At 42.2% G+C, this 12,081-nt stretch overlaps 1 protein-coding gene across 4 annotated transcripts in view; it reads left to right on the top strand.

The window, feature by feature from the left end:
- The first annotated feature begins 33 nt into the window (after positions 1 to 33).
- LOC146377457 (PC3-like endoprotease variant B) overlaps positions 34 to 12,081 on the top strand; it is a 209,219-nt gene continuing 197,171 nt past the window's right edge. Inside the window, exons 1-2 of one of the 4 annotated variants that reach the window (XM_084942699.1) lie at positions 34 to 363; positions 5,394 to 5,584. In XM_084942699.1, the coding sequence (XP_084798825.1) occupies positions 5,414 to 5,584 (171 nt within the window). In that variant the 5' untranslated portion in view covers positions 34 to 363; positions 5,394 to 5,413. Of the gene's footprint in view, positions 364 to 4,395; positions 4,693 to 5,393; positions 5,585 to 12,081 lie in introns of those variants that run through there. The other 3 variants (XM_084942698.1, XM_084942700.1, XM_084942701.1) reach the window with 3 other exon arrangements.

The raw sequence follows: 12,081 nt of genomic DNA, 5'->3' as shown, positions 1-12,081 counted from the left end.
TAACCCTAATTTCCATATGCAGATCTTTCTCTCCCAACAGTCCCTCTCGCCATCACACCATTTCTTGCATTCTAATGCATTCTCACATCTTTACAAAATCCCCCCTTCCGCCACACGCCGTGGATGTGCTCGTTTTGCCGACTTACAAAATCGTTATTTCTGCACGTTTGACTTGTTCTGTGAGAAGGTGCTCTGTAGATGCGGTGTTTTGCATGCTCTAATTTGCATCTTTTATTACGAGGAGTAAAAAAAAATGGACGCGTCGGAATTTTTCTTTTTTCTCCACGATGCATCGACCTGCCGTTCTGCTTTCAACAGGAGGCAGTCCGTCTGTCTAAGGGCTCTGTCGCCTGGATGGGAAAGGTAAAAGCTTTCTTTTCTTCCCCCCAGTTCCTACTCTACAAACCCATTCTATCCTTTCACAGCACCGTGTTGCATGGAGGGAGTGAGAGTTGAACCCCCACTCCCTCCTCCCGTCTTTCTCAGATGTAGCCTCGTTTCCAGGCTTTGATGCACTGGACCAGTTTGGGTGTTTTTTGTTTTTTTTTTTCAGTTTTTTGTGTTTTTGCTGTGTCTCTCTCTGTGTGTGTGTGTGTGTGTGTGTGTGTGTGTGTGTGTGTGTGGGGGGGGTCACTAAAATTCAAGACCCGAGGCTAACAATGTGAGAACCTTAAACTATACTCACATCAGTTCTCTGGATGCATTTATTAATCCACATCATCCTCAGTTAATAGCAGCGAACTCAGAAAAGGATTTGGTGCTTGTAATGGATGCAGTGGGACATTATTATGTTAAGGTGATAACCTGGTGTTGTAATTACCTGCAGCCTTTTGAGGCTTCCAGATAGACTTAATGAACTGTGTGTAAAGGAGAGAACACTATTGCCAACATATGGATAACTACAGGCAGACTGCTACAGAGGCAACTGGAAGCAACATCTGCTGAAAATGTTCCACACTGTAAAACGAAATAATGGCCATAGCCATGCAGCACTACAGGTGTCCCCCATTTATATCTGACTAGCCCCCATGCATGATGTAGCTGGGTGGAGCTATGCTGATAATATAGGTGTTTTTTTCATTAGTCAACGTTTTTAATATAAGGAGGAAAAGTAAAAACCTGTCATTAATATTATTGATTGTTTAGTTCCGTTTGCGACTCCTTTGATAAAAAGGTGAACAGAATGCAATAATTTCCAATTTGCCCAAAACTATATTTCATTTTTTAAATGCACAAAAGGTATATTAAACATTTAAATGTTGAAATCTATGGTAATTTTCATGATTCCAAAAAAAGTTGCAAAAGAGTTTGGACAAGGCCATGTGCTCCATTAACTGCTCTTTGTTTGGGAACTAAGGAGACCAGCTGCTGTAGTTTTCATTTAACCATCCATCCATTTAACCACTTTTTCAAGTTCAGGGTCACAATGAACCTGGAGTATATCCTGACTGTGCATGCTGGACAGGTTGCCAGTCCATCACAGAATCAGAGCAGCCCCCTTTGTAGTTGTACAAGTAAAATATTTTTCCATTCTTGCTTGATACATGATTTTAAGCACTCAAATGTTTTGGACTTCCTCTGCAGGATTTTTAATTTCATAGGAAACCAGTTATTTTCACCTGGACTCCTTTACTACTGATCTCCGTACAGATTGCTGTCTGGTTATGTCTTGCTGAAATAAATAAGACCTTCTGTAAGTAAAACATTGTCTGGATGCCAACATACAGTGCTCCATGTCTTCTACAGATTATGCACGTTACCCATGGCATATGAACTAATGCTCTTCTGTGCTGTCACTGCATATCGATAACCCTGTCCCATTTAGTGATGTGTGTTTCTGAGGACATTTCCACTTCTCAGTCATGTCTGGTTGATTTATCACAAGGTTCATGTTGGCCAGTATTGGCCATTAGCTGATCATTAGCTTGTACTGGCTGAAAAACAAAGAAGAGGTAAGAGAAAAATGCTTCAACCATGTTATGAGTGTTGACGCTGCATATTTTTTTGACACTTGCAACTTCCCTTTGGCAAGATAAGTGTTTGAAATGGGGAAACCAACAGCCAGCTGATCAGAGCAGAGTCTGGAAGAGACTAAATGAGTACATGAATAACTAGACAGATGTTTTGGAAATATGTTTATATTTTGAATGCCTGAAATAATATTGGATATATTGGAAAACTGTTTTTTTTTTTGTATCCCACCAAATATTGGTATAGGCATCAGTCTGCAAAATCGGCGTCGGTCTTCAAAATCCTGTATCAGTAGGGCTTTAGTTTGTTTTTAATGTCCAGAGTTCATCAGTTTCTTTGACCTTGTATATAGAAATTCTTAGATAGTGCTCTTATTTTCCAAACTATGTTGAGAAACATTATCATTAAATTGTTGAAGTATCTGCCTCCACAGTATTTGTTTGTCAGTGATAAAAATGCAGCACCCGTCCACAAACGCACTACAAGGTCAGAAGTTACGGTCAGCTGCAGTTCAGCTGCTGCAGGGGTTTAAGTCTTGCTCAAGGACTCTTTATATTACAGCCTGGCATTTGCTAAACACTGGAAAATTGCTAGCCTGCCTCTCTCCACGGACAACAAAATCTGTCCAATATGACTTGTAAAGCTTCACAAGTCTGTTTTATCCATATGAACGTAAGATTCTGGAGTATTTATAGGGCAATGTACAAAAAGAGGAAAAATATTTAATAACGTTTGCATATGTGTTGCCATTTTGCTGATGGCTCGAGATGGGGTTGATTATTCTGGCTCAGTTTTTATTGCGTTTGTTCTCTTGACTCATGACAGAAAGAACATTATTCTACTGTAAACCTATTGTAAAATTGAGACATTGGCCCCCCCCTCGCTCTCTACCAACATGTCCCCTGGGCAATATTACTATGGTAATTTACTAATGTTAAACACTCCAAGTAGACATGGTGTTTAAGTCTGACCTTAAAACGGCCATCTAAAAAGTTTGGTTGGAGCGATAATGTGGACATTGTGAAATAATATTATCCTGTGACCAGTAGTTTGACCTCGGAAAATCATGAACAGTTTTACCATTAACGCCTTCTCTTTAAGGAGGGTAGTCAGAGGACTGTAATGACTTTGCATAATGAGTTACACTTTTTTCCCCTCATTGGGTCTGCTTTCTAAAAGATCTCTGTATTGTACAGGAGAGAGTGCTAGTCTCTTTTATCTCTAGAAAAAAAAAAACCTTGTGGCTACAGTTTGATCAATTAAACTCCTGAAAGGACCCCCCTCCTCCCTTTCTTTCCTCTGCCTGAGAGGAATATAAAGTTATCAGTCTTCCCAAGCGATATGAGGACGGAAATAAGTAGTTTGTCTATAAAAATGTCCAGGTACTTTATCAGCGTCCCAGTAGGCCCCGAGGCCCTGACACTGTTCAATGTGGCTCCCCCTGTACTCCAGTCTCACATGCGCCCTCTTTTTTTCCTCCTCCCTCTCTTCCTGTCTACTTTGTCTCTGCCCAGGGCTGGTTACTCGTTGGGTGGGGTGTTCACTCCCGGCCCCGCACCTCAGTGGGATTGACTGGGGCTCGAGCCCCAAGTGAGGTTATCGATTTCAATCAGTGGCTCGGGAGATAGGAGCTGAATGATGCTGCAGACTTTAAACAGTGGTCAGCTGCATTGTTTGTTGTTTGGGGTGGGGGCGAAAAACGCTGCAGGAGGAGGCACTTTGACGAGGAGTCAGATAAACACACAAACAGAATCACTCATAGAAGGAGACGTCTTAATCGTCTGGTTCAGAGTTTTGCTGCATCTTAGCGGGTGCATTTCTCAAAGTAAAGAGGCTGAAAGAATTGACGAAGAAGTAGAACGATTTTTTTCAACCACAGATGCTGCACATTAACACAATTAGATACCGGCACTGCAAGTGATAACGTTGGATTATTGTTTTTGCGCTTAAAACAAATGATTGTTAAGAATTCCCATCACGATTCTCAAGAAGGGATTTAAAAGAACCGCTTGTTTTGTTCATCAGGCTTCCAAAAAGTCAGATATATTTTGTTCTATGTCTTGCGTGCACTATTTTTAAGCATTGTTTGCATAACGCGTGGCTTAAAATGATTCCTCCTTACTCAACTAGTCGCTTGTATAATAGGAGCAGCTGTATTTAGAAGCATCCTTTTAGAGTTTAGGAGCTGTTTGCACGGGCAGCAGACATACGCGCTGGAAACAGCACTTTGCCTGATTGCGTTTCTAATTGCATTTAATGTAAGCTAATGTCTAAAACTGAAAAATGGCCAACTTGGCAGATCAACAGTAAATGTTGATTGTGTAATGTGGTGAAAGGACAGGGAGTTTAAGCAATTAATATTCTTCAATGCGGCATTCGTCCAGCAGTGCATCGGCTGTTTTACTTTTTCAGTAGATGCTGTTCAAGAGCAACGTGGCAACTTTTTTTTTGTTCCATCATTGTTCACAGGAAAAGTACGAGCATAAAGACAGACTGATAAAGTTCCTGTTTTGCTTAAAGAGGGAAGTTAGTTCACGCAATGAGGGCACTGCAGTGTTTTCTGCTCTCAGAAGCATTTGCATCAAGGCCAGGAGATTAAACGTGTGGGTTGGGAACTGGAGAGAGTGTGTTGTCTCGCTTGGGGCCCCGATGCCAGAGTTCTAGCTTTCATCGCACAGGGTGAAAGATAACTCCTGGACGTTTCACTCTGTGTGGCTACAGGTGGGTGGTTCACATGCTGTAGGTGGCAGCCTCGGTGGAATTCACGCAGAAGTACAGAGGAGGTGGCTGTGGGCAAATTGTTTCACAATTGCCAATGTTCAATACTCTGTACTGAGATGCAGAATCCTACACTGTGTCAACTCATTTGTGTAGTTAGATGGTATTTGAAGTGTTATGGTAATATGTAAAAAAAGAAAAGAAAAAAGTAGGTGGTTGGGTTTGTTTTGTTGCATGTATATAATTGCGGATTTTAGATATCACAAAGATCCAGTGAAGAGCACGGGTGTGCGAAATAACCTTAGGTGGCATTTTGAAAGAGAAAAATGATGCCCGACATCAAAGGGCGGAAACAATTTTTTGATCAAATAATTAGTGGGCTTGCCAAAAATGTACTCTGTCATTTGTGCTTTAAAAATGACACCAAAAACCGATACACAAATACAATCTGATTATTTAGTTTGACTGTTCCCCAGTATGTTGTGCTTTAACATGTCATTGAATACTTCAGGCAAGGTGTCTGCTTGAAACATTATGTAATGTAGCACTCTGGGCTGATCCCTACACAGTGCACTAAAACATGCATAATTTCCAAGAGTTTTTAGTATATATATATATATATATATATATATATATTTGTGTGTGTGTGTGTATGTATATATATATGTTGGGAAAAAAAGAAAATATGGATCTAATTCTCACAGATATTCTCGTTAAAGGCTCCATGTTCACTGCGTTTGTGCTGGTGCTGGGCTGCCTGCTGCAGAGGAACCTAGTGACCACAGAGGGGCACCGTGGGACCAACTGCCTCATCTTCTATGCAGTGCAAATGGACGGAGGCACCAGAGCTGCCAAAGCTCTGGCTGAGAAGCATGCACTGGAGTTCGTACAACGGGTCAGTGCATGTTTAAAATCTCTTTGTTACTCCAACCCCAGGGCCTGCAATTTTGCAATTTACATTTTCTAAATCTGGATTCTAAGATTTCTTTTATTTTGTTTTATTTAAGAGCTGCCAAAGAGCTGACTTCTATTTCCTATTTGAGGGATATCTGACTTTCATCAAATTATAGCAGCATTTGTGAATATTTCATATCTGATCAAAGATGCTTGGAGTGGGCTGGCCGCACAGCGTAACACACACACACACACGTATAAAAAGACACATCTATGCTCCCAAACAGGCACACATGCCTCTCTTTCCCCTGAAACCCCCACTTCCCTACTCAGTATGTGGAATAGGCTCAGTGTGTAAGTCTTTAGAAATTATTGGGTCTTTAACCATTTTCACAAGTTTTAATCTGTGACGCTACAATCTTTCTGATTAAGACACATCTGTGCTTTAAAGGTTACTTTAGTTGTTGAGTCTCAGACTGTGTCAGCTCCATCAAAAAGTTCCCAGCTACACTGAAATAAAAAATGAAATAAATAAATATTAAAAAAACAAGACTCGGAGCTGGTCTCGGTTAGGTGCAGTACAGAGGTTTTGCCTTTTTTGTTTGGAGCGAGTTCAAAGAGGGGGTTCAAGGGTGTAAGAGATTTCGAAATGAACCTCGTCTGATTCTCTCTACTGTGAATGTTTCATGAAAGATTCTCGGCGGAGAGAGATTTAAAAGGTAAGAACTTTTATGAATCGACGCCCATTCCTGCTGTGCGCTGTTATATTCAGGATTTTAAAAGGGATTTTGTTTAACTTGTGCTTTTCAAATGTAAAGTCTGACTAATCCAAAAAAAATGTTATAAACACATAGTTGAAGTGGTTCACTGTAAAAATCTTAGACAATTGAGCGTCCGTATATATTATATATTACATGCATTTAACAGCATATTGACAGTTTCATTGTAAATAATGAAAGAAAATACTGAAATCGTGAATTTTTAGATCTAGAATATTTACAACTGTCACTGTTCGATATATAATTATAGAAATCAGACCAAAATATTAGTCTTACTTAAGACTCCATTTTTCTTATTTTTTGTGATTTGAGGTTATTGATAAGGGATAAGGGTAGGGTGTGTGTGTGTGTGTGTGTGTGTGTGTGTGTGTGTGTGTGTGTGTGTGTGTGTGTGTGTGTGTGTGTGTGTGTGTGTGTGTGTGCATTTTGGCATTATTGATAGCAGTCAGTTGGAGTGTCCGCTGGCCTGGTGTGAGGCTGTTTGCAGCACTGGCTCCAGGGAACATGGACGCGAGCTCATTTCAACCTTGGCCCTGCTGCCTCTGCTGCTGCCGCCTGGATCATGAATAAAACATCTCTTTGACCTTTATCAGGAGTGTATTGGACAGTCCACCCCCGTCTCTGTCTTTCTCTCTGCCTGTCTCTCTCTCTCCCTCTCTCATTGTCCCTCATGTATACCCACAAACACCTCTTGTTTTTTCCTGCATTGCTTTCTCCTTTTTTAGACACTAATGATGCACAAATTTTTTAATCTATTTACATAAACTTATTGTATTTGGGCATATACACAGTGCAGTGAGGAAAAAAACAAAACATATTTTCTATATGTGTTGTTGAGTTCAGCACCCATAGTCTGGTCATTCAAATTAAGGGGTGCTGGAGCTTTGATGCCCTGGTGTAAGCCTACAGTGGCAGTCTGTTGTCAAGGATTTACACTAATTGTGTGTTTCTGTGTTAATAAGTCGTCCATCCCAGCAACACCAAAACCCAGACAAGAGCCTTCTACAACCCCCACTTTCCCCATCCCCTCAGGTCCAATCTGCTGACTGGCTTCTTTTACCTGTCTGTCGCCAGAGGCTGATGCTAAATGTCACTGACACTAAATCGCCTTTGTTAAGTCAAACCTATTTTAATTGTGTCACCAGTGATTTGCGCATTCTGTGCTGCAAATAAAGTGTATCAAGAAGAAGCAGGGGCTTCACATTTTCCTGTGAGATATATATATATATATATACATGTTATTAAATTTTTTTGAAAACACTGACGTGGAATAAAAAGTCTGACAAGCCCAGTGCCAGCTTGGGAGGATTGTGATGTCTACTGGCATTCCAGCAGTAATGCTGCATGAGTGGAATGGGAATCAAATGTCTCCATGCTGGCACTCAACATATTGTTGGTCCCTTTGATTTAGTGTACAGCATCCAGGAAAATGTCATCGCATGTCTCCATTGTGCAGACTTGACATATCCATTTTGCAACTGTAAAATACAAAGAAAAACAAAAGCAAAATACCCGAGATGATGTCTTTATGCCACACGGACAGATTTACCATCATCCATTGCAGTTGCTTTTTGCAGGTGTCCCTCTTTTTTTCTTTTTAGCAGACATACCTAAGCATTTCCTGTCACTTTTTGCGATTCTTAAGCGTGTCTAAGTGATAGAGTCGATCCATTCACATTTATATAATGCCTTACGCATTTGCTCATTTGGGAGGCTTTAAAGATGGGCGATAGTTTGTCAACAATGCTTGAAATTAAATGGCAAATCAGCTCATTCCCAATTAGATGAGATGCAGTGAAATGTAGCAAAATATAATAAACGACACGCATTCAGAGACTCCTGTCACACAATGGTGAGTCTTTTCGCTCCAACCAAGGCGGCGGTGGTGTAACCCACTCATTACAAAGCAGAGAGAAAGAGCTGCTCTGTGTAGACAGGTAATGGCAGCCATCACAGGTGCAGAGTTACACACACACACAGGCACAGAAAAAAAGAGATCCTGATCACGATCTAAAATAGATGATTTTCTGTTTCGCTTTATGTCGACACAAAACAGCGTCGCAGCGACTTGATATTACACGCTGATAAAGCTCGCAGGCTTACTCACAATGCAGCCAACCCAGTCTTCATGATACTGCATTGTTTACAGGTATTATTTCTTGCTTACTTAAGAGTTTGCAAATCCGATTAAAGCCAGATTAGCTCTATGTTTTGCATTGCTTTTATTTTAGCTGAGATCACTGCTTCGACAATTAAGTGCCTGTCCCATGTTAGTGTGGTGTGTCTGTGTGTGTGTGAGAAAGGGTTTTGTCTTGAACTCTGACTTCAGGAAGTCCCCGGTCTCCAACCAATGGTAAAAGGCCTCCCAGATTCCCCTTCTCTCCAGTGAGGTGGAATACTGCCGGCAGATTACCATATCATTACCATATCATTAGCATAACATTACCGCTGCACAGCTTGGCTCGCTGTCTTCGGACGTGCTATCAGCTCATCGAGAGATTCAATCCCCCAATCCGCTCCCTGCTTCCACCCTCCCCTCCTCTCTCCTCTCTCCCCCCCCCTCCCTCCCCTGCCTCTGTACACAGAGGTGTGTTTTCCATCTGAGTAAAGCAGATGTAATTGAGGTAGAGCACTGGATTTACCGGCTAAATGAAATCACACAAACGCTTCGCGATCAGCCGGGGCCGCTGTCGTACACATTCAGAGAGCTCCCTCTCCGAAACCTTGCAGTGCTGCACCCAATTCAGAATTTTCTAATATCCTCTCAGAAATAGCCTCAGTCAGATGCTAAGCTATGTCAAGCCTTACTCTGGCTGGATTACTCTAGGCTGTTATATTATGACCAGGTGTGTGTGTGTGTGTGTGTGTGTGTGTGTGTGTGTGTGTGTGTGTGTGTGTGTGTGTGTGTGTTGGGCCAAAAGGGGGAAAAAAAAAAAAAGACCGACCTGCCACCATCTTCTACCTCGCCCCTTCCTCTCCCTATTCTGTACCGTAGGGCACTCGGGGGCACCGAAAGGGACACCAATCCTCTAATGGTTGTGAGCAAGGGCCCATTCCATTAGTCAGGGGGCCCGGAGTTCATCGCTGCTCCTCAGCGCGAGGAGGGTGGAGGAAGCGAAATGGAAGCAGGTGTTGGCCGGGGGCAACACAGAGGGCAACTCAGCACCAGCTGCATGCTGGGAAACGCAGCCCCCCACCCCACCACTCATCTCCACTCCTTCTCCGCCTATTTCTATTTCCTCATCCAAGTACAGAGCGCACACCTTGTTCATACAGAGCACACACACACACACACACACACACTGACTTCCTATCACCCGCTTTTGTCCCCCAATTTCATTCATTCCAGTAAGCTTTTCTCCATTTTCCTTATCTCTCTCTTTCTCTCTCTCAGCCTCACACACTCGTTCACTCACTCATTCACTCTCGCCTATCTCCATCTCTTTCATTTTCTCTCTCTCTCATCCTCTCTCTCTCTCTCCTCTTGCTTACCACCCAGCCCCTCCCCTCGCTCCATCTTCACACATACCTCACTCTGATTTGTAAATGGAGAGAGGACTTGTATGAGGAATATGTGGAGAAGATGTGCTTTCCATCCCAGCTGGGAAACTCTGGAGGGAGACGAGCGCAGAGAAGAAGAAAAAGAAGCAGAAGAAGAAGAAGAAGTTGAAGAAGGAGGGGGCTGAAATTATGTTACCACCTCCTCGCTTGCTCTCTCTCTCTCTCTCTCTCTCTCTCTCTCTCTCTGTGTGTCTGTCGCTCTCTCTCTGTGGGCTTAGATGATGTATGGCTGCAAAGGCCACATGTTGGCCGTGTGATGGATTAAAGCACTTTGTAGGAAAATTACTAAGAGCGCCTCGGCACATCCGAGTCTAGCCCTTAATAAAACTCTCTTCAATATTGAAATGGAGAGAGAGAGAGGGAAATACAGAGAGATAAAGAAGATAAAGGACAGTGGTGGACGAGAGCGGGGAGTGGGGCGTGCCAGAAGCCCACAAACACCCTCCCACACACAATGCTCTTGTAGGTGATATGAAAAATTCCGAAATGTTGATAAAATTGCATGTTTTGAAGCTTTACCGTTCGATTTTACTTTGAGGTATTTGTTTTGTCTTTATCCATAAAAAGAGCTGAAAAAAGACATAAATGAAAGCAGAGCAGATTTTATGACGCGCTTGTTTTTTTACATGCTTTGCGGATGAACTTTCAGGACATGCTTTCCACTTACCGCTGCTGTGGAAAACATCGTCTGGTGCTGTTTTTGCGATTTTTGCCTTTTAGTAAAAATGAGAACCTGAGACAGCAGAAGAATCCCGTTTAGACATGCGCAATAGGACAGAAGTGCACATGAGTTCAAATTTTCACAAAGCACATTATTGTTGAAGCACTTTCTGCTTTTTTTTTAGGTCATCAGAGTATATGCCTGCACTGTCCACTTCCTGCTGTGACAAAACAAATTTCCCACGTGTGGGACTAATAAAGCTTATCTTATCTTATCTTATCTTATCTTATCTTATCTTATCTTATCTTATCTTATCTTATCTTATCTTATCTTATCTTATCTTATCTTATCTTATCTTATCTTATCTTATCTTATCTTATCTTATCTTATCATCTATGCAATGATCAAAAAAGCCTCTTTATTTTGGACTGTTTAACCTTTGTTTTAACAGTCATTACATATCAAAACATTAGCAGTGAACTTGGTGTCACTTTTTATTGAATTGCGGTTAAATACAGTCATAATTGTAACCACCTAGGAGTTAATTTTCTTTCAGCCTTATACTGTATAAAACCCTGTGGTAACTCCTAGATGCGTTATCGTTTAAAAACTCATCAGTCCCAATATATTTCCTTTTTAAGATGGACAGTAAAAATCCCTCCACCCCCCTCCACTCGTTTCTATCATTTCGTTTGCTGCCAATACTGTAACCAACAAGGCTTAACTGCTCACCCCATTTAGCCCCTAGCATCCCCCTTCCATCGCCCTCCCATCTCTCCTTTTTCTGCTTTTCCATAGTTGAGGCTGTGGAGGCCACAGCCCCTGTAGGGCTGTTAGTGTACACACCAGCTGCTGTTTTCTCCATAGGGTGGACTGCCTCACGTGGCTCTCACACACTGCTTCAGTGGCTCTTGATGTCTGTGTTTGTTTTTGTTTATCCTTCATGCCCCCCCCCCATCCCTCCCTCCCTCCATTGCTGTTTCTCTGTTTGTCTGCTGGAGGCTGCCAGCAGCAGTGAGCCACGCAGATCCTGTGGATGCTTCAGCACCAAGAAGACTCAGAGTCTGACTGCACTGAACTGCAACCAGAAGCTCTGTTGTACACCACAGTTATGACAGGATATGTTTTTGGGTGGACCTGTATTCTGTCTCTTTCTTGGACTTGTAGTAGCCATTATGTATTTTTAGTTACAGTGACCTGTAAATGAGAGTGAACTTGTAACATTGAGATAATTACAGTAATTATAATAGCTGACTCTGTTTGTGGTAGGGGCTGCTGCAGTGTGAGTCTCTGTGTTTCTCACGCTGTGCGTACACACAATGTAGAGTCTGAGCCACATTAGCAGAGCAGTCGGAGCCGAGCGCCTAGTTCCTGTAGTTACTTGTGCAATATGCCCAAAATGAACTTGAGGCGTAAAAATACGCACAGGCTTTACAAGTGTAAAATACAAGCTGTTATTACCCGGCTGCTTCCTGGTGCTACAAAGCCGCAGCCCTA

Source organism: Perissodus microlepis, chromosome 11, assembly GCF_051167445.1.
Source record: "Perissodus microlepis isolate ML-2025 ecotype Zambia chromosome 11, ASM5116744v1, whole genome shotgun sequence".
Classification (NCBI taxonomy): Eukaryota; Metazoa; Chordata; class Actinopteri; order Cichliformes; family Cichlidae; genus Perissodus; species Perissodus microlepis.
This window is presented reverse-complemented; position numbering and strand designations above follow the sequence as displayed.